The 27,902-nt window shown below is 42.6% G+C and overlaps 2 protein-coding genes across 2 annotated transcripts; both read left to right on the forward strand.

Annotated features, from left to right (window-relative positions):
• Positions 1-14,234: 14,234 nt before the first annotated feature.
• On the forward strand, positions 14,235-15,176 carry LOC141134331 (olfactory receptor 5AR1-like). Its single transcript, XM_073623903.1, has one exon. The coding sequence runs from the start codon at positions 14,235-14,237 to the stop codon at positions 15,174-15,176; it is 942 nt and encodes a 313-aa protein (XP_073480004.1).
• A 9,812-nt stretch (positions 15,177-24,988) lies between these two features.
• On the forward strand, positions 24,989-25,921 carry LOC141134866 (olfactory receptor 5AR1-like). The gene has a single exon (XM_073624299.1). The coding sequence runs from the start codon at positions 24,989-24,991 to the stop codon at positions 25,919-25,921; it is 933 nt and encodes a 310-aa protein (XP_073480400.1).
• Positions 25,922-27,902: the final 1,981 nt, after the last annotated feature.

The following is a 27,902-nucleotide window of genomic DNA, read 5'->3' on the forward strand; positions in this document are numbered from 1 at the left end:
TCTTGCTCTGAGCTCCTCCCTGCCTTAGACCGGCAATATTAGCCCCAACACTCTCTCACTCGATGTCCTTGTGGGACAGATTGCAAAAGAACGCTTCCCTAACATCACACATTTGTCCTCTCGCCCACCTATTTAACAACCCAGAATTTCCCCCAGGCCAAAACATACTTGCTTTCAAATGGTGGCTTGATAAAGGCCTATACCGAATTGGACACTTTTTAAAAGCGAAGGGCCCCTCACTATCGGAATTTGCAAAAATAAATTAGAAATGCCTGATTCGGAAAGATATAAATTGTTACAAATTATCCAAATGGCCTGATACCTCTGAACCCCTTACCCTAACTGCTTATGAGACATGGTGTTCCAACATAAAGAATCAGAGGGGAGGTATCTCCATTATCTACACCTCGCTTGCCAGTAGTATCAACAAACCTCCCTACGCCCTAAGGTGGGAACAAGACCTGGCAATTGAGTGGGACTTGAATGACTGGTAGGTCTACTCCACAGCGAGTTCCCTATGGGGTGGAGAAACGTCCTGTCCTGGATACTTAACAGTCTATTAAAACTCTAATTCCTCCTTAATTACACAGGTATGTTTGCCCGCTGATATCAGTCAGTGAGTTCTGATGGTCTTGTCTCTCTGGTCTCCCTTGGACCCTGAATTTTACATTCATGGGGCTGCTCCATCTAATACCTCTACTATGCTATGTTTAATTCAAACACCTCTATATGTATTTACTGAATACCTGTATCAACTCGAATTTTCATCCAACAGAGTGTATCAAACATTTTATGTAACCTGAAATATTGTTATATATAATTAAAGCAATAAAAATATTAAAAGTAAAAAAAAAAAAAAATTGGGCCTTGGGCACTGGTGCTGGTGCCACAACACTGCAACCCCTCACAGATACTATAGCTGGAGCGCAGGAATGAGCCCTGCTGCAAAGTATTGCATCAAAAATTGTAATTATAAGCCCCTGTTAAACAGGGGCTGAAAAATTCGGCCTTAGGCACTGGTGCTGGTGCCACAACACTGCAACCCCTCACAGATACTCTAGTTGGAGCGCAGGAATGAGCCCTGCTGCAAAGTATTGCATCAAAAATTGTAATTACACACCCCTGTTAAACAGGGGCAGAAAAATTGGGCCTTGGCCACTGGTGGCAGTGCCCAGAACCAAAATGTTCTTACAAGCTATCAGCATGAAAATGGAGGAGGAAGAGGATTGTGACTCAGCATGACAGGATAGTCACTCAGTATCAGCATAGGCAGTCTTGAAGGGATCTCACATTAAAAAAAAAAATCAGTTACATCAGCATCAGGTGCTTGGTAGCTGGTGATCCAAGACTGATTCATTTTAATGAAGGTCAGCCGATGGACCAATTTGGTGGACAGGCTCACCCTATGATCAGTTACAAAGCCTCCAGCAGCACTGAATGTGCGTTGAGAAAGAACGCTGGATGCAGGACAGGCCAGTAGCTCAATTGCATACTGTGCAAGCTCTGGCCAGTGATCCATGCTCAAGACCCAGTAACCCAGAGGATTTTCGGTGGGAATGGTGTCCAAGTCTGATCTTACCCCTAGGTAATCCTGCACCGTGTGAATCAGACGCTGGCGATGGTTGCTGGAACCGCCTGAACGCATTGGTCAGATGGCCACCTTCTCCACCGTTCCTTCTGTGACTGACCAAAGCATCAGCAACACGATGTCCAGGAGGACCAGGAAATTGTAACCTCCCAGGCTCTGGAAACGCATTGCACAAACTTTTCTGCAAGGCCTCCCGAAGATGTTTCATCCTCTGCTCCCTCTGCGACGGCAAGATAAGGTCTGCAACCTTACCCTTGTAACGTGGATCAAGGAGGATTGCCAGCAAGTAATCATCCCTCCCCTTGATACCACGAATACAAGGATCCTTCCGGAGGCTTTGCAGGATCAGGGAGGCCATGCAGCATAGGTTTGCTGAGGCATTCGGTCCGGAGTCCTCTGGGTCACTAAGGACGACATGATAGGTACTCATTGATGGCCCTCTGCTGCGTGTGCAGCCGCTGCAGCAGGGCCAACGTTGTGTTCCACCTGGTGGGCATGTCACAGATTAGGCGGTTCTTGAGCAGGTTAAATTCCTTTTGGAGGTCAGCCAGCCGAGCACTGGCATTATATGACCGGCGGAAATGCAGACAGACTTTCCTGGCCTGCCTCAGGACATCCTGTAAACCCGGGTACCTGCCCAAAAACCGCTGCACCACCAAGTTAAGGACGTGAGCCAAACAGGACACATGGGTCAGTTGTCCCTGTTGGAGGGCGGAGAGGAGGTTGGTGCCATTGTCGCAAACCACCATACCTGCCTTAAGCTGGCATGGCATCAACCACCTCTGAACCTGCCCCTGCAGAGCTGACAGAATCGTTTGCCTCAATGTAGCTCCTGTCCCCAAAGCACACCAGCTCAAGCACCACATGGCATCTTTTTGCCTACGTGCTTGCGTAGCCCCTTGAACGCCTACGGAGCACCACTGGTTCCGAGGAAAAATCAGCTAAGGAAGAGGCCATGGAGGAAGAAGAAGAGGAGGGGGTGGAGGAGAGAGGTGTGGCAGAATCACCACTAGTAGAATTTTGGAGGCGTGTTGGCGGAACAACCTCCAACACTACTGCACCCTGTCCTGCATCCTTCCCAGCTGCCAGAAGAGTCACCCAGTGCGCAGTGAAAGATAGGTAACGTCCCTGTTCATGCCTGTTGGACCATGAGTCAGTGGTAATATGCACCTTACCCCTGACCGCCCTGTCCAGCGAGGCCAGGACATTGCCTTCCAAATGTCGGTAGAGAGCCGGAATCGCCTTTCGTGAGAAAAAGTGGCATTTGGGAACCTGCCACTGAGGAACCGCACATTCCACAAACTCACGGAAGGAGGCAGAGTCTACTAACTGAAAAGGCAGCAGTTGAAGTGCTAGCAATTTAGCCAAGCTAGCATTCAACCGCTGGGCATATGGATGGCTGGGAGCGAACTTCTTTCGGCGGTGCAGCAGCTGGGGCAGGGAAATTTGCCTGGTACAATCTGACGTCGGTGTAACGATAGCAGATTGCCCGCAATTACTTGGCTGTGACACACCTAATTCTGCACCTTCATTCCTCTCAGTGCAGGTTTCAGAAAGGACTGAAGGTATAGTGGGGTTGGAGATCCCAGCTGATGAGGAGCAAGGAGAGGTCCACTTTGTTCTTTGGTGTGGGTCTTTTAGGTACGCTTGCCAACTAACTGCATGGCAGGTTGACATATGTCTGGTCAAGCATGTGGTGCCCAAGCGGGTGATGTTTTGGCCACGCGAAATACGCTTGAGACATATGTTGCAAATAGCAGCAGTGGGATCTGATGCACTCGTCTCAAAAAAGGCCCACACCAAAGAACTTTTGGAATAACGCGCAGAGACAGCAGCGCCCTGCACATGCGGAGCTCTGTGGTGTGATGCAGTCGGTGTGCTGCCCTTAAGCTGGCCCCTGGAGGGCATCCTGCCTCGTTGGAGATGTGCCTCCTCCTCCTCCTTCTCCTCTCTCCTATCAGGCACCCACGTGGATTCAGTGATCTCATCATCCCCTCCCTCTTCATCACTGGAGCAATGCTGTCAGTATGCTGCAGCTGGGGGAATACAACTGCCAGATTGCTGTCCTTCTTGGGCACCCCCCCTCTCTGGGCTCACGTTACTGCCTTCCTCTAGCTGGGTACCATCAACTGAGCCTTCAAAACGCTGGGCATCCTCCTGGAGCATGTACCCAACACTGTGGTCAAACAGTTCGGGGGAACTCCTCAGGAGGACATGGTGGGGCTAGGGAAGGAGTGACTGATGCCATTGAGCTGAGGGAAGAGACCGCATTGGCAGCTGCTTTGCCAAACATAGTACCCCGAGCCTGGGTGAGAGTGGATGTGGAGGTTGAGGATGGCTTGGTCATCCACTCTATCAAGTCTTCCGCATGTTGCGGCTCAACACGGCCAGCTGCCAAAAAAAAGGACAAGCGTGTCCCACGGCCACGTGCTGATGAAGATGCACCGTCTCCACGACCAGCACTGTTGCCTCAAGACACAGAGCCTGCTTGCCCTCTTTTATTGGCTTGTGACTGTCTGCCTCTGCTTGTTGGCCTTCCAGACATACTAATGGCAGTGAGATGTAGCTGCACAAAGCTGGGATGTATATATATATATATATATATATATATATATATATATATATATATATATATATAAACTGATACTGCAGCTAGCAGAATCAACTGCCTACCTGTGGTACTAATAGGATCAGAAGAACACCACCAATTTTCTTCAGGTAGCTTTAGGTGCACACTGTGCAGAGGACACAGTACACTAACTGTAAATACTGTAGCTGCCTAAGAAATAAAAAGAGAAAAGGGTGCACCAGCCTTGTGCATTATCTTTTGTAAAACATTTATTGAGTAAAATGATAAAGGAAATTACGCACAAGCAGTAGTAAAATCATATGCCGTAAACCTTGGACATCAACTAACAGCAAGTGGTTAAAATGATGAACGAAGCCTTCCAAAGGTATTTAGAGGAATATATAGCACTGCCCGCTAACGCGTTTCGAAGGGCTCGTCCCTTCTTCATCAGAGCTCAGCAGTCCTGTAGCTGCCTGCCTGTCGTATTACTAGGAGCAGAAGAACAGCAATTGTCTTCAGGTAGCTTTAGGTGCACACTGTGCAGAGGACGCATTACACTAACTGTAAATACTGCAGCTGCCTGCCTGTGTTACTAATAGGATCAGAAGAACACCACCAGTTTTCTTCAGGTAGCTTTAGGTGCACACTGTGCAAGGGACACAGTACACTAACTGTAAATACTATAGCTGCTTGCCTGTGGTATTAATAGAAGCAGAACAACAACAATTGTCTTCAGGTAGCTTTAGGTGCACACTGTGCAGAGGACGCAGTACACTAACTGTAAATACTGCAGCTGCCTGCCTGTGGTACTAATAGGTTTAGAAGAACACCACCAATTTTCTTCAGGTAGCTTTAGGTGCACACTGTGCAGAGGACACAGTACACTAACGGTAAATACTGCAGCTGCCTGCCTGTGGTACTAATAGGATCAGAAGAACGCCACCAATTTTCTTCAGGTAGCTTTAGGTGCACACTGTGCAGAGGACACAGTACACTAACTGTGAATACAGCTGCCTGCCTGTGGTATTAATAGGATCAGAAGAACAGCCATTGTCTTCAGGTAGCTTTAGGTGCACACTGTGCAGAGGCCGCAGTACACTAACTGTAAATACTGCAGCTGCCTGCCTGTGGTACTAATAGGATCAGAAGAACACCACCAATTTTCTTCAGGTAGCTTTAGGTGCACACTGTGCAGAGGACACCGTACACTAACTGTAAATACTGTAGCTGCCTGCCTGTGGTATTAATAGGAGCAGAACAACAGCAATTGTCTTCAGGTAGCTTTAGGTGCACACTGTGCAGAGGATGCACTACACTAATTTGTAAATACTACAGCTGCCTGCGGTACTAATAGGATCAGAAGAACACCACCAATTTTCTTCAGGTAGCTTTAGGTGCACACTGTGCAGAGGACACACTACACTAACTGTAAATTCTGTAGCTGCCTGCCTGTGGTATTAATAGGAGCAGAACAACAGCAATTGTCTTCAGGTAGCTTTAGGTGCACACTGTGCAGAGGATGCACTACACTAACTTGTAAATACTGCAGCTGCCTGCAGTACTAATAGGATCAGAAGAACACCACCAATTTTCTTCAGGTAGCTTTAGGTGCACACTGTGCAGAGGACGCACTACACTAACTTGTAGATACTGCAGCTGCCTGCAGTATTAATAGGATCAGAAGAACACCACCAATTTTCTTCAGCTAACTTTAGGTGCACACTGTGCAGAGGACGCGCTAAACTAACTTGTAAATACTACAGCTGCCTGCGGTACTAATAGGATCAGAAGAACACCACCAATTTTCTTCAGGTAGCTTTAGGTTTACACTGTGCAGAGGAGGCACTACACTAACTTGTAAATACTGCAGCTGCCTGCAGTACTAATAGGATCAGAAGAACACCACCAATTTTCTTCAGGTAGCTTTAGGTGCACACTGTGCAGAGGACGCACTACACTAACTTGTAAATACTACAGCTGCCTGCGGTACTAATAGGATCAGAAGAACACCGCCAATTTTCTTCAGGTAGCTTTAGGTGTACACTGTGCAGAGGACACAGTACACTAACTGTAAATATTGCAGCTGCCTGCCTGTGTTACTAACAGGATCAGAAGAACACCACCAATTTTCTTCAGGTAGCTTTATGTGCACACTGTGCAGAGGACACAGTACACTAACTGTAAATACTGCAGCTGCCTGCCTGCGGTATTAATAGGATCAGAACAACAGCAATTGTCTTCAGGTAGCTTTAGGTGCACACTGTGCAGAGGACGCAGTACACTAACTGTAAATACTGCATCTGCCTGCCTGTGGTACTAATAGGATCAGAGGAACACCACCAATTTTCTTCAGGTAGCTTTAGGTGTACACTGTGCAGAGGACACAGTACGCTAACTGTAAATACTGTACCTGCCTGTCTGTGGTATTAATAGGAGCAAAACAACAGCAATTGTCTTCAGGTAGCTTTAGGTGCACACTGTGCAGAGGATGCACTACACTAACTTGTAAATACTGCAGCTGCCTGCGGTACTAATAGGATCAGAAGAACACCACCCATTTTCTTTCAGGTAGTTTTAGGTGCACACCGTGCAGAGGATGCACTACACTAACTTGTAAATACTGCAACTGCCTGCGGTACTAATAGGATCAGAAGAACACCACCAATTTTCTTCAGGTAGCTTTAGGTGCACACTGTGCAGAGGACACACCACACTAACTTGTAAATACTGCAGCTGCCTGCGGTACTAATAGGATCAGAAGAACACCACCAATTTTCTTCAGGTAGCTTTAGGTGCACACTGTGCAGAGGACGCACTACACTAACTTGTAAATACTGCAGCTGCCTGCGGTATTAATAGGATCAGAAGAACACCACCAATTTTCTTTAGGTAGCTTTAGGTGCACACTGTGCAGAGGATGCACTACACTAACTTGTAAATACTACAGCTACCTGCGGTACTAATAGGATCAGAAGAACACCACCAATTTTCTTCAGGTAGCTTTAGGTGCACACTGTGCAGAGGACGCACTACACTAACTTGTAAATACTGCAGCTGCCTGCGGTACTAATAGGATCAGAAGAACACCACCAATTTTCTTCAGGTAGCTTTAGGTGCACACTGTGCAGAGGACGCACTACACTAACTTGTAAATACTACAGCTGCCTGCGGTACTAATAGGATCAGAAGAACACCACCAATTTTCTTCAGGTAGCTTTAGGTGCACACTGTGCAGAGGACACAGTACACTAACTGTAAATACTGCAGCTGCCTGCCTGTGGTACTAATAGGATCAGAAGAACACCACCAATTTTCTTCAGGTAGCTTTAGGGGCACACTGTGCAGAGGACACAGTACACTAACTGTAAATACTGTAGCTGCCTGCCTGTGGTATTAATAGGATCAGAACAACAGCAATTGTCTTCAGGTAGCTTTAGGTGCACACTGTGCAGAGGACGCAGTACACTCACTTTAAATACTGCAGCTGCTTGCCTGTGGTACTAATAGGATCAGAAGAACACCACCAATTTTCTTCAGGTAGTTTTAGGTGCACACTGTGCAGAGGACACAGTACACTAACTGTAAATACTGTAGCTGCCTGCCTATGGTATTAATAGGAGCAGAACAACAGCAATTGTCTTCAGGTAGCTTTAGGTGCACACTGTGCAGAGGATGCACTACACTAACTTCTAAATACTGCAGCTGCCTGCGGTACTAATAGGCTCAGAAGAACACCACCCATTTTCTTTCAGGTAGCTTTAGGTGCACACCGTGCAGAGGACGCACTACACTAACTTGTAAATACTGCAGCTGCCTGCGGTACTAATAGGATCAGAAGAACACCACCAATTTTCTTCAGGTAGCTTTAGGTGCACACTGTGCAGAGGACACACTACACTAACTGTAAATATTGTAGCTAATAGGACTAATAGGATCTGAAGAACACCAGCAATTTTCTTCAGGTAGCTGTAAATACTGTAAAAACACCTGCCTGCCTGTCAGTAGGAAGAGAATAACAGGAACGGATCTAGCTAAACTGAATACAGTATATATATATATATATATATATATATATATCTAACTTAAATCAAATGACACTGTCTCTCTCTCTCTCTCTATCTCTCTCTCAAGGCCGCAACACACTACACAGGGCCGACGTGCAGGCGGCCTTATATAGTGTGGGGCGTGTACTAAACCCCCTGAGCCATAATTGGCCAAAGCCACCCTGGCTTTGGCCGATTATGGCTCTCTGTACAGACGGCGCTGTGATTGGCCAAGCATGCGGGTCATAGTGCATGCTTGGCCAATCATCAGCCAGAAATGCACTGCGATGCCGCAGTGAATTATGGACTGTGACGCGCCACTCAAATTTGGCGCGAACAGCCCATATCGTTCGCAATTCGATGAACGGTCGAACCTGCAATGTTCGAGTCGAAGCTCATCCCTATCAGCTAATGAGAAGGGAGAGACCTTGGAGAGATGCTGCTCTCCTGCACATCTCTGGATTGAGATGGGGCTTGGGTAAGTATTAGGGGGGCTGCTACATACAGAAGGTTTTTTACCTTCAAGCATAGAGTGCATGAGCGTTTAAAAAAAAAAACTTGAACCCTTACAACCACTTTTAATATATTTATTTACATAGAAGAAATCATATTTACTTGTTGCCCACATATGCTGAGCTTGGTAGTGCAGCACAATGATTGTACTTTAAGGAGCATTTTTCTAGGTGACTCTATAAAAGTAGTGCACCTAGGGTGGGCCAAGTAGTAGTGCACCTAGGGTGGGCCAAGTAGTAGTGCACCTATTGTGGGCAATGCAGTTGTGCACCTAGGGTGGGGGGAAATGGTCTTTCTCAGGTTCAGCTAGCTACTGGGGACATGCAAGCCAATGATAGGTAATAATCCATATTAAATGTATCAGTTTTAAATTATTCTGTATTAAATTATTATTAATACAAGCTAACAGAATTCATCAACTGGTCTTTAAAGATTTATTTTTATGAAGGTCCCTGGGGCAGGTTGTGATTGTTTTCCTGGATAATTGGGTTGGATATAACACCGGCTCCACATATACACAAATAAAACAGTGCGTGGGGCCTGAGCGTCAAACAATTACATCTCAAAGGAGTAAGAGGACAATGGGAATGCCTGTGTTCTTTATTATATTTATATATATATAGGAGATTAGTACAATGATAAGAGACGCTTCAAATTGCAACACGGCAAAGTCAACGAATCATGTAAATATCACTCAATTTGCTACGGTTGTTATATGACAAAAAAACAGCAATACTACAACAAATGAAGAAGAAACAAAGAATTTAATTTTGAAAAAAATATTTGCATCCTTTAAGGTTTCAGTCGACCGGCAGATCGGATGTATACAGTGTATACAGATTGTTCCTTCTAGAAGAAATGGTTCTGATTATTTTTGCTCACCTTCCTCCATGCATTTCAATTAAATGTAAACCCGAACTAGATAGACATTCAATTTTCTCTGTTCATCGTGTATCCAACAATTGTCATGTTTTTTTTCCAAAAACGCTGTTACCACGTATATGAATTAATATAACAATCAAAATATAACTTTAGGTTTTTTTGGGGGGGTTCGTTTTTTTTATTTATATTTTTTTCTTTTTTATTTGCAAACTTACAAGACGTGTTACAAAATACCCATTCATAGCAATATATATATATACAACACCAATAAGGTATACACAAAAATATTAATATATATATTATCCAAACTAACTCAAATATATAATGACTAAAAAAATAAATGAATAAATAAATAAATAAATAGATAAATAAATTGATTTCCATAATCACACATAATAAGACACATAGGGGAAGATTTACTAAAACTGAAGCATGCAAAATCTGGTGCAGCTCTGCACAGAAACCAATCAGCTTCCAGGTTTTATTGTCAAAGCTTAATTGAATAAGCTAAAGTTAGAAGCTGATTGGCTAAAAAGTTCAGCTGTACCAGATTGTGAGTACTCCAGTTTGATTAAATCAACTCCATAATATGTCTCTCCAATAAATAACATCAGAAACAAGTCCTCTTAACCCACATGTTTTCTACACATTGCCAAATGCACTCGTTTTTTTTTTTTTTTAAGAAAAATAAAATCCATTTTTAGTGAAGGTTTTAACCCTTTCATGACCAGGGCTGTACTCAAATGACATTTATATCATTTGTTTCACACAATTAGAGCTTTCTTTTGGTGGTATTTAATCATCACTGGATTTTTAATTTTTTGCTGTATAAATTGATAAAATTCTGAAAGTTTTGGGAAAAAAACGTTTTTTCTTAGTTTTCTGTTATAATATTTTGCAAACAAATAATAATTTAAAAAATGTCTTCATAAATTTAGGCCAAAATATATTCTGCTACATTTCTTTGGTAAAATAACCCAAATCAGTGAATATTATTTAGTCTTTGTGAAAGTTCTAGATTCTACAAACTATGGGATATATATTTGAAAATTGATCAGATGTACTGACGGCCGCTCTCATTTCTTGAGGACCTAAAAGTGGACAGCCCAAGGTATTTAGTAAGAGGCATCGTAATTTTTTGTCACAAATTTTTGAAAAATGAAATTAAATATAATTAGATTTTTTTTTCACTGTTTTATTTTTTACATACTGCCACCAGTGCAGTACACCAGTGCAGTAGGTAAAGGTCAAGTTTATTTTGTTTGCTTTTTCAGGGTTTTTCCTATCTCTGTTTCTTCAGGGACATTTAACTTTACTCCCTGTCCCAGAGACACAACAGAGTTCACACTTCCAAGTTGCATGAGGTCCAGTGTGAAGTTTCCACAGTCAGTGATGATTTGGGGAGCCATGTCATCTGCTGGTGTTGGTCCAAAGTGTTTTATCAAGTCCAAAATCAGAGCAGCCCTCTACCAGGAAATTCCAGAGCACTTCATGCTTCCCTCTGCTGACCAGCTTTATGGAGATGCTGATTTCATTTTCCAGCAGGACTCCCTTCCAAAAATATCAACACCTGGGTTATGGATCATGGTATCACTGTGCTTGATTGGCCAGAAAACTCGCCTGACCTAACCCCATAAAGAATCTGTGGGGAATTGTCAAGAGGAAAATGAGAGACATCAGACCCGACAATGCAGATGAGCTGAAGGCTGCTATCAAAGTAACCTGGGCTTCCATAACACTTCAGTAGTACCATGGGCTGATCACCTCCATGCCACACTGCATCGATGCAGTAATTCATGCAAAAGGAGCCTCAACCAAGTATTGAGTGCATACTATACTGTATATGGACATACTTTTCACTAAGCCAACATTTCTGTATTAAAAATCCTTTTTTCATTGGTCTTATGTAATATTCTAATATTCTGAGATACTGAATTTGGGGTTTTTACTAGCTGTAGGCCATAATCATCAAAATTAAAAGAAAGAAATGCTTGAAATATATCACTGTGTGTAATGCATCTACAGTATCTCACTCCTCACATTTTTGTAAATATTTTATTATACCTTTTCATGTGACAACACTGAAGAAATGACACTTTGCTACAATGTAAAGTAGTGCGTGTACAGCTTGTATAACAGTGTAAATTTGCTGTCCCCTCAAAATAACGCAACACACAGCCATTAATGTCTAAACTGCTGGCAACAAAAGTGAGTACACCCCTAAGTGAAAATGTCCAGATTGGGCTCAAAGTGTCAATATTTTTTGTGGCCACCATTATTTTCCAGCACTGCATTTACCCTCTTGGGCATGGAGTTCACCAGAGCTTCACAGGTTGCCACTGGAGTCCTCTTCCACTCCTCCATGACGGCATCACGGAGATGGTGGATGTTAGAGACCTTGCGCTCCTACACCTTCCGTTTGAGGATGTCCCACAGATGCTCAATAGGATTTAGGTCTGGATACATGCTTGGCCAGTCCATCACCTTTACCCTCAGCTTCTTTAGCAAGGCAGTAGTCGTCTTTGAGGTGTGTTTGAGGTCGTGTTATCATGTTGAAATACTGCCCTGTGGCCCAGTCTCCCGAAGGGAGGGGATCATGCTCTACTTCAGTATGTCACAGTACATGTTGACATTCATGGTTCGCTCAATGAACTGTAACTCTCCAGTGCGGGCAGCACTCATGCAGCCCCAGACCATGACACTCCCACCACCATGCTTGACTGTAGGCAAGACATACTTGTCTTGTACTCCTCACCTGGTTGCCGCCACATACATTTGACACCATCTGAACAAAATAAGTTTATCTTGGTCTCATCAGACCACAGGACATGGTTCCAGTAATCCATGTCCTTAGTCTGTTTGCAGGCATTCTTGTGTATCATCTTTAGAAGAGGCTTCCTTCTGGGACAACAGCCACACAGACCAATTTCATGCAGTGTACGGCGTATGGTCTGAGCACTGACAGGCTGACACCCACCCCTTCAACCTCTGGAGCAATGCTGGCAGCACTCATAAATCTATTTCCCAAAGACAACTTTTGGATATGATGCTGAGCACGTGCACTCAACTTCTTCAGCCTAGGACATCTTTATGTAGAGCAGCAATTCGTTTTTTCAGATCATCAGAGAATTCTTTGCCATGAGGTGCCATGTTGAACTTCCAGTGACCAATATGAGAGAGTGAGAGCAATAACACCAAATTTAACACACTCGCTCCCCATTCACACCTGAGACCTTGTAACACTAACAAGTCACATGACACTGAGGAGGGAAAATGGCTAATTGGGCCTAATTTGGACATTTTCACTTAGGGGGGTGTACTCACTTTTGTTGCCAGTGGTTTAGACATTGATGGCTGTGTGTTGAGTTATTTTGAGGGGACAGAAAATTTACACTGTTATACAAGCTGTACACTCACTACTTTACATTGTAGCAAAGTGTCATTTCTTCAGTGTTGTCACATAAAAAGATATAATAAAATATTAGCAAAAATGTGTACTCACTCTTGTGAGGTACTGTCTATAAAATATTTTTAACTTTAGTAATTGAATTACTGAAATAAATAAATTTTTTGATGATATTCCAATTTCATAAGATGCACCTGTATATATACAATATATACATTGAGTATGACTTATGGAATCTGCTTTTTCAGATAAACCGTATTACTTTTTGTTATTTTTTTAAAGTTCCTGGTACTCATTCATTCTTTGTGCGCAGCAAAAATATACACTTTAATAACGTCAGATTTAGATCTTGGAGGGCTCGGGGGACTTCAGGTTTGGGGGGCCCCTCATGCACAGAGTCAGTTTACATTCTCAATGACAGCCACACATTTTTAACCACTTGACCACCAGGAAAGTTTTACCCCCTTCATGACCAGGCCATATTTTGCTATTCAGCATTGCGCTATTTTAACTGGTAAATGCTCGGTCATGCAACACTGTACCCAAATGAAATGATATCATTTTTTCACACAAATAGAGCTTTCTTTTGGTGGTATTTTTTTTTTTTTTTTGCTATATAAACAAAACAAATTCCCAAAATTTTGAAAAAAACACGCTTTTTTTTTTAGTTTCTGTTATAAAATTTTTCAAATAAATAATCTTTCTCCATAAATTTAGGTCAAATTTATTCTGCTACATGTCTTTGGTGAAAAATAACCCAAATCAGTGTATAATATTTAGTATGTGTGAAAGTTATAGAGTCCACAAACTATGGTATATTCATTTGAGAATTGATCAATCCTGATCTACTGACTGCCTATCTAATTTCTTAAGATCCTACAATGCCAGGATAGTACAAATACCCCCAAATGACCCATTTTTGAAACGTAGACAGTCCAAGGTATTTAGTAAGAGGCATGGTGATTTTTTTGTTCATGTCACAATTTTTTGGAAAATGAAGAAATTACACACAGTGTGACAGTTGCAGACCGTGTCTCTGCATGCCCCAGGGTGGCGCATAGTATGTATAAGCCCCGCAGTGCATGGGTACGGGACTTGCAGTTGGAAAGTAGTTAAAAAACAATCTCAATGTTTTAACATCTACTGTAAGACACCAGTTTGTATAATCTTTACATATACTATCTTCATAAACAAATTAGACGTTTATTTCAACTGTTTCAGACCAAAAACATCATGGGTGTGAAGAACAAGACTCAAGTGACCGTGTTTGAGTTTTCTGGTCTTACTGATGATAAATTAGTTGCCCTGTTCCTCTTTGTGCTCTTTTTAATGGTTTACATAGTGGTCATGCTTGGAAACATTGGGATGATGGCAATGGTACGCATTTCACCCAGCCTCCACACTCCAATGTACTACTTACTGAGATTTCTGTCTATGGTGGACCTCTTCTACTCTTCAGTAGTTACTCCTAAAATGTTGTCTGACCTCCTTTCTGAGAGAAAATTAATCACATTAATGGGTTGCACTCTTCAGTTCTACTTCGTTTGTGCACTGGCATGTGCAGAGATCTTGGTCCTCTCAGTCATGGCATATGACCGATATGTTGCTATATGCCACCCTCTTCACTATGTCTCAGTAATGACTAATAAGAAATGTCTCAGTCTTGTGATTCTCTCATTCTTTATTGCCTTTGTGCAGTCAGTTGCACAGACCAGCAGTCTATTCAGTCTTGAATTCTGTGACTCTAACCTTATAGACCACTTCTACTGTGACATCCCTCCTCTGGCCAGGCTGTCCTGTTCCAAAATCCACACCTGCACCATCGTTACCCTTGTCTTTGGGGGTTCTTGTTGCTTCAGTTCAATGACAATTATCCTAGTCTCCTACATCTTAATCATGAATTCTGTCTTACGGATAAACTCTGCGGCTGGAAGGAGGAAAGCATTTAGCACCTGCTCCTCACATCTGATGTGTTCTACCATCTTCTATGTTTCAGTTGTCTGTGCTTACTTTCATCCATCCTCTATTACCCTCAAAACACAGGAAAAGGTATCCTCTGTATTCTACACGGTGGTGACTCCAATGTTAAATCCTCTTATCTACAGCCTGAGGAACCAAGAGGTGAAAAAAGCCATCATAAGACTGCTTCAAAAGCGTTCCCATTTACATATTTGATATCATGATACCAATCCAACCTAAACATACCTAGTTCAAAAGATGGTTAATGATGAGATATAAAAGTAGTATTGTTGAGTTTTTCTACTTGCCATGGTAATCTAGTTTAATCTCAGCTAATTCAAGATATGGCTATATGGAAAATACTGTATAGCAGGGATCTCCGAACTTTCTAAACAAAGGGCCAGTTTACTGTCCTTCAGACTTTAAGGGGGCCATTGAAGTAGAAAAAGTCCCGATATCAGTGGGGAAAAAATAATGTCCCATTGTTTGTTTCAGTGGGAGTAATTGTGTCTCATCATTGGTGTCAGTGGGAAGAATTGTACCCCATTGTTGGTGTCACTGGGAAGAATTGGGCCCCATCATTGGTATCACCCCATTGTTTGTGTTATTGGGAGAAAATCAGAATCATTAGTGTCATTGGGCCCCGTTGTTGGTCTCATTGGAAATAATAGTGCCCCATCTTTGGTCTCATTGGAAGGAACAGTGCCCCATAATTGCGTGTCATTGGGCCCCATTGTTGGTCTCATTGGAAGGAATAGTGCCCCATCATTTGGTCCCATTTTTTAGTCTCATTGTGAGGAATAGTGCCCCATCATTGGGTTTCATTGGGCCCCATTGTTGGTCACATTGAAAGGAATAGTACCCCATCGTTGGGTGTCATTGGGCCCCATTGTTGGTGTCATTGGGAGCAATTGTGCCCCATCATTGCTATAAATGGGAGGAATTGTGACCCTTCATTGGTGTCAGTGGCGTGAATTATGGCCCCAAGGGGCAAATAAAAGCAAGAAAACGGCCAGTTTGGAGACCACTCACTGCTGTATAGTCTTCTTAAAATGTTAAAAAGAGTCATTGACCCTCAACAAGCATACAGGAGTATGTAGTTTTGACTTCACTGGCTACATACCTCTTATGAGTCTGTGGCTCATAGTTGAAAAAAATATCTAAAGCCAAAAGCTTTTTTATGGTGAGCATAGCCAATGATTGAAACTCATGTACATTTTTTGTGTCTGTCTGTGTCTCAATATAGAGATCTCTTCTTAATTCATGTCCAGCAGACACAACAGGAAGTAAGAAGAAATTGTGTTAAATCCCCTCACCTCCTGTTCCTGTAACATTTTGGATGTCCAGTCACTTTTTGTCCTGGTGAAAATGGTCACCAATACAAATATGTAAGCAGGGGTCAGTACCCATTTTAGGGAAATCCCTCCCCCAAGTGTGTACTGTGGGTGGGAGTAGATTAGCCCTTTATAATCAGGACAGAAAGGGCTTGAGAGCAGAGGTCAATAGGAAAAGGTGGCCTGCAGTACAACAGTACATGAAATTAATGTCCACGTGAACTAAGCCCTTCAGGGCAGGCCCAGTATAAGCCCACTGGAGATCCCATCTAAGGGAACGTACAGTGAGGAGCTGGAAATGCTGGTCGGCATCCCCGTGTTAAAGCTGAATATGAACTGTACAGTGTTGCCGATGTCAGGTGCAAATAGGTATATTGGTATTTTGGTAATATTTGTGCATCCTGTTCCTGCTACAGTAAAATGTTAGAAAGGCTAAACGTGTGGACATTCCTTCATTTCTGGAGGTGGGCCTCGAGCTGGGAGAATGTGAGCAACCAAGATGGTGGATTTTCTCCAAACTACAGGTGTACAGACTGTACAGCACAGTGGCCAATCTCATTCTTGATGCAGGAGGACAGTGGGAGGTGCCCTTGGCCAGCATGACTGCTGTGGCAGCATATTAGGTCCCTGATTACAAATAAAGAGGGAGAATCTCTCCAGGACACAGACAGTAATACAAAACTTGATAGACGTTCTAAACCTTTTCATCTCTATCCAAAACTAAAATACAGTCTGTGACCCATATACAAAAAACTTGGAGAGCTGCATAAAAGCACTACAAAACTTCCCCCTGCAGTCCAAAGCACAGATCGGGTGCTGACGTTCAAACAAGCTCATCCAGGCTAGGAGAAACAGATCGGAAAACAGAAGATGGAGAAGCTGCACATGGGAATCCAACCACTATATAGAGAGGTAGAGATACAGCTCCAACCTGAATTCCTCCTGGCTATGTTCCTCTGACATGTTTCTCCACACCTACAGGGATATGATTAAGCCATCTAGATGGGACGAAACATATCAGAGGAGCATAGCCAGGAGGAGTTCATGCTAAGGCCGTATCTTTACAAACTGGACTTAAGATAAAGACTTAGCAATGGCTGCTTCTCCTTCCCAGGTTCCCCACTGGCACTGTTGACACCTCCCTCCTGCTGAGCGACCCCCTTACTATGGGGCACCCGAGCACGCTCACTCCTGAGCCACTGCTTTCTGTGTCCATTCTCACACATGGAGCGTGGCTCACCCCAGCCCCACTCTCTCTTTATTGGCTCACTACCTATGATTGACAGTAGTGGGAGCCAATGGCTCCCACTGCTATCTCAGTCAATGAGGAAGGAGAGACCTTGGAGAGCCGCTGCTCTCCTGCACATCGCTGGATCGAGATGGGGCTTGGGTAGGTATTAGGGGGGCTGCTGCATACAGAAGGTTTTTTACCTTCAAGCACGGAGTGCATGAGCATTTAAAAAAAAGCTTGAACCCTTACATCCACTTTTAATATATTTATGTACAGTATCTCACAAAAGTGAGTACACCCCTCACATTTTTGTAAATATTTTATTCTATCTTTTCATGTGATAACACTGAAGAAATTACACTTTGCTACAATGTAAAGTAGTGAGTGTGCAGCTTGTATAACAGTGTAAATTTGATGTCCCCTCAAAATAACTCAACACACAGCCATTAATGTCTAAACCGCTGGCAACAAAAGTGAGTACACACCTAAGTGAAAATGTCCAAATTGGGCCCAATTAGCCACACCCCCGTGTCATGTGACTTGTTAGTGTTACAAGGTCTCAGGTGTGAATGGGGATCAGGTGTGTTAAATTTGGTGTTATCGCTCTCTCTCTCATACTGGTCACTGGAAGTTCAACATGGCACTGCATAGTATATGAGCATCATGGGAAATGTAGTTCCAAAACATCTGGTGTGCCAAGGTTCGCCATCACTGGCCTAGACTATAAGAAAATTACCAAGACCCTGAAACTGAGCTGCAGCACGGTGGTCAAGACCATACAGCAGTTTAACAGGACAGGTTCCACTTAGAACAGGCCTCGCCATGCTCAACCATGAGTGCTTCCAGCATTGCTGCAGAGGTTGAAAGGGTGGGGGGTCACCCTGTCAGTGCTCCGACCTCAGACCATACGCCACACACTGCATCAAATTGGCCTGGATGGCTGTCATCCCAGAAGGAAGCCTCTTCTAAAGATGATGCACAAGAAAGACAGCAAACCGTTTGCTGAAGACAAACAGACTAAGGATATGGATTACTGGAACCACGTCCTGTGGTCTGATGAGACCAAGTTAAACTTATTTGGTTCAGATGGTGTCAAGCTTGTGTGGCGGCAACCAGTTGAGGAGTACAAAGACAAGTGTGTCTTGCCTACAGTCAAGCATGGTGGTGGGAGTGTCATGGTCTGGGGCTGCATGAGTGCTGCCAGCACTGGGGAGCTACAGTTCATTGAAGGAACCATGAATACCAACATGTACTGTGACATACTGAAGCAGCGCATGGTCTCCTCCTTTTGGAGACTGGGCAACAGGGCAGTATCCCAACATGATAACGGCCCAAAACACACCTCCAAGATGACCACTGCCTTGCTAAAGAAGCTGAGGGCAAAGGTGAAGGACTGCTCAAGCATGTCTCCAGACCTAAACCCTATTGAGCATCTATGGGACATCCTCAAATGGAAGGTGGAGGAGCGCAAGGTCTCTAACATCCACCAGCTCTGTGATGTCATCATGGAGGAGTGAAAGAGGACTCCAGTGGCAACCTGTGAAGCTCTGGTGACCTCCATGCCCAAGAGGGTTAAGGCAGTGCTGGAAAATAATGGTGGCCACACAAAATATTGTCACTTTGGGCCCAATTTGAACATTTTCACTTAGGGGTGTACTCACTTTTGTTGCCAGCGGTTTAGACATTAATGGCTGTGTGTTGAGTTATTTTGAGGGGACAGCAAATTTACACTGTTATACAAGCTGTACGCTCATTACTTTACATTGAAGCAAAGTGTCATTTCTTCAGTGTTGTCACATGAAAAGATAGAATAAAATGTTTACAAAAAATGTGAGAGGTGTACTCACTTTTGTGAGATACTGTACATAGAAGAAATCATATTTACTTGTTGCCCACGTATGCTGAGCTTGGTAGTGTAGCACAATGATTGTACTTAAGGAGCATTTCTCTAGGTGACTCTATAAAAGTAGTACACCTAGGGTGGGCAAAGCAGCAGTGCACCTAGGGTGGGCAAAGCAGTAGTGCACCTAGGGTGGGGGTGGGGGGAAATGGTCTTTCTCAAGTACAGCTAGCTACTAGGGACATGCAAGCCAATGATGGGCAATAATCCATATTAAATGTATCAGTTTTAAATTATTCTGTATTAAATTATTATTAACACAAAGATAACAGAAATCATCTACTGGTCTTTAAAGATTTATTTTTATGAAGGTCCCTGGGGCAGGTTGGGATTGTTTTCCTGGATAATTGGGTTGGATATAACACCGGCTCCACATATACAGAAATAAAGTGCGTGGGGCCTGAGCGTCAAACAATTACATCTCAAAGGGGTAAGAGGACAATGGGAATGCCTGCGTTCTTTATTATATTTATATATAAGAGATTAGTACAATGGTAAGAGATACTTCCGATTTCAACACGGCAAAGTCAACAAATCGTGTAATTATCACCCAATTTGCTACGGTTGTTATATGACACGACAATAACCAGCAATACTACAACAAAAGAAGAAGTAGAAACAAAGAATTTATTTTTGAAGAAAATATTTGCATTATTTAAGGTTTCAGACGACCGGCAGATCGGATGTATACAGTGATTGTTCTTTCTGGAAGAAATGGTTCTGATTATTTTGCTCACCTTCCTCCATGCATTTAAATTTAATGTAAACCCGAACTAATTGGCCTTCAGTTTCCTCTTTCCATCATGTATCCAACAATTGGCATGTATTTTCCATAAATGCTGTTGCCATGTATAGAAAAATTAATATAACAATCAAAATATAACTCTAGTTTTCTTTTTTTTGGGGGGGGGGGGGATTTGTTTTTTTTTATTTATAATATTTTTTCTTTTTATTTGCAAATTTAAAAAAAAATATACAAGACGTGTTACATATATTTTTTATACGCAATAACTCAAATGTGCAATGACTAAAAAAAAAAAAAAAAAAAACATTTCCATAATCACACATAATAAGACACATAGGGGAAGATTTACTGGAGAGTGCAAAATCTGGTGCAGCTCTGCATAGAAACCAATCAGCTTTCAGGTTTTATTGTGAAAGCTTAATTGAACAAGCTGAAGTTAGAAGCTGATTGGCTACCATGTCCAGCTGCACCAGATTGTGAGTAGTCCAGTTTGAGTAAATGAACCACATAATATAGCTCTCCAATAAATAACAACAGAAACAAGTCCTCTTAACCCACATACTTTCTACATATTGCCAAATGGAACATTTTTTTTCCAGCACTGCGCTACTTTAACCGGTACAGGTAATTGCTCAGTCATGCAACACTGTACCCAAATTAAATTTTTTATCATTTGTTTCACAGAATTAGAGCTTTCATTTGGTGGTATTTAATCATCAGTGGGTTTTGTTTATTTTTTGCTATATAATTGATACAATTCTGAAAATTTTGAAAACAAAAACATGTTTTTCTTAGTTTTCTGTTATAAAATTTTGCAAACAAATATTCTTTCTTCATAAATTTAGGCCAAAATGTAGTCTGCTACGTTTCTTTGGTAAAAATAACCCAAATCCGTTTATATTATTTAGTCTATGTACAGTCACAGTGCCTTGCAAAAGTATTCACCCCCCTTGGCATTTTTCGTGTTTTGTTGCCTAACAACCTGGAATTAACATGGATTGTTTGAGGATTTGCATCATTTAATTTACAGAACATGCCCACAACTTTGATTTTTTTTATTATTATTATTGTGAAGCAAACAACAAATAGGACACAATAACAAAAAGTCAATGTGCATAAATATTCACCCCCTTAAAGTCAATACTTTGTAGAGCCACCTTTTGCGGCTATCACAGCTCCAAGTCGCTTTGGATAAGTCTCTATGAGCTTGTCACATCTTACCACTGGGATTTTTGCCCATTCCTCCCTGCAAAACTGCTCCAGCCCCTTCAAGTTGGATGGTTTGTGCTTGTGAACAGCAATCTTTAAGTCTGACCACAGATTTTCTATTGGATTAAAGTCTGGGCTTTGACTAGGCCATTCCAACACATTTACATGTTTCCCCTTAAACCACTCAAGTGTTGCTTTAGCAGTGTGTTTGGGGTGTCATTGTCCTGCTGGAAGGTAAACCTCCGTCCTAGCCTCAAATCACACACAGAATGGTACAGGTTTTGCTCAAGAATATCCCTGTATTTAGCACCATCCATCTTTCCCTCAACGATTGCCAGTTTCCCAGTCCCGACTGCTGAAAAACATCCCCACAGCATGATGCTGCCACCACCATGTTTCACTGTGGGGATGGTTTTCTTTGGGTGATGTGATGTGTTGGGTTTGCACCAGATATAGCGTTTTCTTTGATGGCCAAAAAGTTCAATTTTAGTCTCATCAGATCAGAGCACCTTCCTCCATACATTTTGGGAGTCTCCCACATGCCTTTTCGCTAACTCAAAACGTACCATTTTGTTTTTTGCTGAAAGTAATGGCTTTCTTCTGGCCACTCTGCCATAAAGCCCAACTCTATGGAGCGTATGGCTTATTGTCGTCCTATGTACAGATACTCCAGTCTCTGCTGTGGAACTCTGCAGCTCCTCCAGGGTTACCTTAGGTCTCTGTGCTGCCTCTCTGATTAATGCCCTCCTTGCCCGGTCCATGAGTTTTGGTGTGCGGCCGTCTCTTGGCAGGTTTGCTGTTGTGCCATGTTCTTTCCATTTGGTTATAGATTTGATGGTGTTCCTAGGGATCATCAAAGATTTGGATATTTTTTTTATAACCTAACCCTGACTTGTACTTCTCAACAACATTGTCCCTTACTTGTTTGGAGAGTTCCTTGGTCTTCATGGCAGTGTTTGGTTAGTGGTGCCTCTTGCTTAGGTGTTGCAGCCTCTGGGGCCTTTCAAAAATGTGTGTATACCGTATCTACTCGAGTATAAGTCGATTTGAGTATAAGTCGAGGACCTAATTTACCACAAAAAAATGGGAAAAACTTATTGACCTGAGTATAAGACGAGGGTAAGAAATGCACAGCTACTGTAAGTGGAAAAGAGGGTCAGCAATGCCCATTTGCAGCATCACTGTGCCCATTTGCATGCCTCACTGTGCCCATTTGCAGTCATAGGTCCCCTGAACTTCAAACTCGGTAGTTAAGGGTTCCTAGCTGCAGCCAATATTTGGGGTCTCTGAACCCAAAGGGTCCCGAAATGACATTGCTGCAGATGGACACAGTTGACCGTATCTCGGGGCCACTTAGTGCTAAGAACCCCAAATTTGGTGTGCAAACCCAGTGGAACTAGCACCATAAAATTTCCAGGGGTTTCTAGCACCAAGTGGCCCCGAGATACAGGGCCCCAAAAATCAGTTCAGAAAATGTCAAGCACTTTTCTGCAGCAGAGAATGACATTTTCCGAACCAGCTTTGGGGCCCCGTATCTCAGGGCCACTTAGTGCTAGGAACCCCAGCTTTGGATATGTTATGGTACCAGTTCCATAACATATTTATTCCTAGCACCAAGTGGCCCTGAGATACAGGGCCCCAAAGTCGGTTCAGAAAATGTCAAGCACTTTTCTGCAGCAGAGAATGACATTTTCCGAACCGATTTTGGGGCCCCGTATCTCGGGGCCACTTAGTGCTAAGAACTTCAGCTTTGGATATGTTGTGGTACCAGTTCCACTAGGTTAGCACACTATATTTGGGGTTCCTAGCACCAAGTGGCCCTGAGATACGGGGCCCCAAAGTAGGTTTGGAAAATGACATTTTTTGCTGCAGAAAAGTGCTTGACTCGAGTATAAGTTGAGGGGGGCACTTTCAGCACAAAAAAATGTGCTGAAAAACTCGACTTATACTCGAGTATATACGGTATGTAATGACAGATCATGTGACACTTAGATTGCACACAGGTGGACATCATTTCACTAATTATGTGACTTCTGAAGGTAATTGGTTGCACCAGAGCTTTTTATAACAAAGGGGGTGAATACATACGCACATGCCAATTATCAGTTTTTTTTTTCTGAAAAATTGTTTTATGTATACATTTTTCAAATTTTACTTCACCAACTTAGTGTTCTGATCCATCACATATAATTCAGATTTAAAAAATCATCGAACTAAAGGCTGTAATGTGACAAAATAGGTAAAAAGCCAAGGGGGTTGAATACTTTTGCAAGGCGCTGTAAGTTCTAGAGTCTACAAACTATGGTATACATATTTGAAAATTGATCAAATACCCCTGTGCTGCCCATCAGTGCCACCCAAAAGTGCCACCTTTCTGTGCCCATCAGTACCTCCTATCAGTGCCCATCAGTGTGGCATATTAGTGCCCCCTCTTCAGTGCCCATAAGTGAAGGAGAAAAATCACTTTTTTTCAAAATTTTCGGACTTTTTTCATTTTTTAAGTAAAAATAAATAAAAAACCCAGTGATGATTAAATACCACCATAAAGCTCTATTTGTGTGAAAAAAATGATTAAAATGTAATTTGGGTACAGTGTTGCATGACCGCGCAATTGTCATTCAAAGTGGGACAGCGCTGAAAGCCTGGGCCGGAAGGGGGTGAAAGTGCCTGGTATTGAAGCGGTTAAAGAAGTTGCTATTGCAGACTTGATTTTGAAAGGTTGAAGGCTCCAGAATTACCGGTATTTTTTCTGATTCTTTACTACTTAAAGATTTAATTACATGAAACAAATACTATAGAACCACTGGAGCCTAAGAAGCCGAGTTCTGCATGCTGCATGCACTGCCGGGTCAGCAAGCCTCTAGGTCAGTGATGGAGAACCTTGGCACCCCAGATGTTTTGGAACTTCATTTCCCATGATGCTCAACTACACTGCAGAGTGCATGAGCATCATGGAAAATATAGTTCCAAAACATCTGGGGTGCCAAGGTTCGCCATCACTGCTCTGAGTAGTGTAGCCAGGATTAAAGAAATTACCCCAAAGCCCGGGCCTTTGAAAATCAAGTCTACAGACCCTGCATATTTTAGTGTTGATTGGTTCTCTTTGAATATAGTCTTACCAGCAGAGCTGATATATAATCAAGTAATTCATGACTCATTGTTTACTATTGTGATGATGTGATTGGCCCACGGCTATCACATGGTACATTGTGCTGTGATTGGCTCAGGCACCATGTGATCACTGGTGACCAATCACAGGTCACACACAGTAGTAGACAATGATGTCATTAACGAATTCCATTCATGTCTCTTGTTCGCTACGTTACATACGCACAGAGATCATGTGGTATCTGGGCCCCTCACAGTGGCCCCATGCCGAGCACTGCAATCTGTTGTGTCTGGTGGACACAGCAGCTGCAGAGCATGCTGCAGTGTGCCCCAGGGGAGGGAAGGCCCCGGGGGAGCCGCCTGCCAGCAGTACATTTAGTCAAGTGGTTAAAAACTCAATGTTTTTACATCTACTGTAGGACACCAATTGGTATATCTTTACATAAACTATTTTCATAAACAAATTAAATGCTTATTTTATCTATTTCAGACCAAAACATCATGGGTGTCCAGAACAAGACTCAAGTGACCATGTTTGAGTTTTCTGGTCTTACTGATGATAAATTAGTTGCTCCGATCCTTTTCATGCTCTTTTTAGTGGTTTACATAGTGACCGTGCTTGGAAACATCGGAATGATAGCAACGGTTAATATCTCACCCACCCTCCACACTCCAATGTACTACTTATTGAGCTATCTGTCTATGGTGGACCTCTTCTACTCTTCAGTAATTACACCTAAAATGTTGTCTGACCTCCTTTCCAAGAGAAAGTTAATCACATTCATGGGTTGCAGCCTTCAGTTCTACTTCTTTTGTGCACTGGCAGGTACAGAGGTCTACATCCTCTCAGGAATGGCGTATGACCGATATGTTGCTATATGCCACCCTCTCCACTATATCTCAGTGATGACTAAGAAGAAATGTCTCAGTCTTGTTATTCTCTCTTTCGTTGTTGGCTTTGTGCAATCAGTTGCACAGACCAGCAGTCTATTCAGTCTTGAATTCTGTGACTCTAACCTTATAGACCACTTCTACTGTGACATCCCTCCTCTGGTCAGGTTGTCCTGTTCCGAAACCCACACCTGCACCATTGTTACCCTTTTCTTTGTGTGTTTTTGTGGCTTAAGTTCAATGACAAACATCCTGGTATCCTACACCCTCATCGTTCCATCTATCTTACGGATAAACTCTGTGGCTGGAAGGAGGAAAGCATTTAGCACCTGCTCCTCACATCTTATGTGTGCTACCATTTTCTATGTTGCAGTTGTCTGTGCTTACTTTCATCCACCCTCCAGCACCCTCAAAATACAGGAAAAGGTGGCCTCTGTATTCTACACAGCGGTGACTCCAATGTTGAATCCAATTATCTACAGCCTGAGGAACCAAGAGGCGAAAAAGTCCATCTTAAGACTGCTTCAGAAAAGTTCCCATTAGCATATATAATATCACAATACTATCCAGCTTAAACATTCTTAGATAGACATACTTAAGTAGTCATTGTTGAGTTTTCCTACTTGTCATGGCAATCCAGTTTTATCTCAGCTAATTCAAGATATGGCTACATGGGAAATACTGTGTAGTCTTCTTTTAAAGAGTCATTGGCCCCCAAGAAGCATACGGGATTATGTAGTCTTGACTTCACTAGCTGCATAACTCTTATGAGTCTGTGACTCATAGTTGAAAAAAATATCCAAAGCAAAAAGCTTTTTTTATTGAAAGAATAGGAAAAGACAAACTCCTGTAAGTTTTTCTTACTTGAGTACCATTATGGAGATCTCTCCTCAATTCCTGTCCAGGAGACACAACAAGAAGTAAAAAGAAATTGCATTAAATCCCCACACCTCCTGTTCTAGAGAAAATTATAGCATTTTGGATTTCTAATCACTTTTTTTCCTGGTGACATTGGTCACCGAGACAAATACCCCCTTTAGGGAAATCCCTCTGCCAGGTGGGTTCTGTGGGTGGGACTAGATTAGCCCTTTATAATCAGGGCTGGAAGGGCTTGAAGTCAGAGGTTGATGGGAAAAGATGGCTTGCAGTACACCACTATATGAAATGAATGTCTAAGTATAGACCCATTGAAGAATCCATCTAAGGGAACCTACAGTAAGGGAACTGGAAGTGCTGGTCAGAAAATCCCGTGTTAAAGTTGAATTTGAACTGTAGAGTGTTGCTGATGTCAGGTGCAAAGAGGCATATTGGTGTTTTGGAAAGAACTGTGCATGCTGTTCCTGCTACAGTAAAACTTTAAAAAGGCTGACCGTGTGGACATTCAATTATTTCTGGAGGTGGGCCTCGGGCTGGGAGAATGTGAGCAACCAAGATGGTGGAGTTTCTCCAAACTACAGGTGTACAGTAAAAAATAAAATAAATAACTGTTACGCTTATATTACAACTTGAAATAAAATAATCACATAAACAGCAGCTAGCACAATATTGAAGAAATTACAATAAAAAGTTATATGGGTGAGATACAGCGCATGAATAAAAAGTGCAAAGGAAATAAATCCAGGAGACGGTGTTCAAAGCGGTTCACAAGATGGTTAACAGAAGATGACAAATAGAGGAAACCATCACCGGCACCCAATCACACAGCCGCTTACCCTCCTTAGTGGACCCTCATTACAAAGGCCACATTAGCATTTAAATGATACAGGAAACCAATCAATCTCCATATATCCTGATCCTGGGGCAGCAAGCCAGAATATGGATGTACCAGCCCCCAATAACAGCTTTCCTTTTCAAACGCTCCAATGGTGGTCACCACAAATTATTCTATTTCATGTGAATAAAGAGGAGATAAACCTCATGGTGCAGTATGTCTATCAGCGTTTATTATTGATAAAACAGGAGCTGAACTCACATGCTCCAAGTTATAATCACATTTGTTTGCATAGGTATCCAGCAGTCCCCACCAGCAAGATAACCACCGCGCCCCAGCATACAGTAGCGTCATGTCGCCAACTCCTCCCTACGTCGTTTCATCACAGAATGACATCATCGTCAGGAATTCATCTCCTGTTTTATCTATAATAAACGCTGATAGACAAACTGCACCATGAGGTTTATCTCCTCTTTATTCACATGTAATGGAATAATTTGTGGTGACCACCATTGGAGCGTTTGAAAAGGAAAGCTGTTAGCGGGGGGCCGGTACATCCATATTCTGGCTTGCTCTCCCCAGGATCAGGATATATGGAGATTATAAATGCTTAGGTGGCCTTTGTAATGAGGGTCCACTAAGGAGGGTAAGCGGCTGTATGATTGGGTACCGGTGATGGTTTCTTCTATTTTTCACCTTCTGCTAACCATCTTGTGAACCGTGTTGAACACCATCTCCTGGATATATTTCCTGTGGACTTTTTATTCATGAACTGCACCTCACCCATACAGGTGTACAGTGCCCAATCTCATT

The sequence above is a fragment of the Aquarana catesbeiana genome, linkage group LG03 (genome assembly GCF_042186555.1).
Source record: "Aquarana catesbeiana isolate 2022-GZ linkage group LG03, ASM4218655v1, whole genome shotgun sequence".
NCBI classification, from domain to species: Eukaryota; Metazoa; Chordata; class Amphibia; order Anura; family Ranidae; genus Aquarana; species Aquarana catesbeiana.

Bases quoted from the DNA above. Each gene is read 5' to 3' on its own strand.
- LOC141134866 (XM_073624299.1), top strand. From the start codon at position 24,989: ATGGGTGTCCAGAACAAGACTCAAGTGACCATGTTTGAGTTTTCTGGT.
- LOC141134331 (XM_073623903.1), top strand. From the start codon at position 14,235: ATGGGTGTGAAGAACAAGACTCAAGTGACCGTGTTTGAGTTTTCTGGT.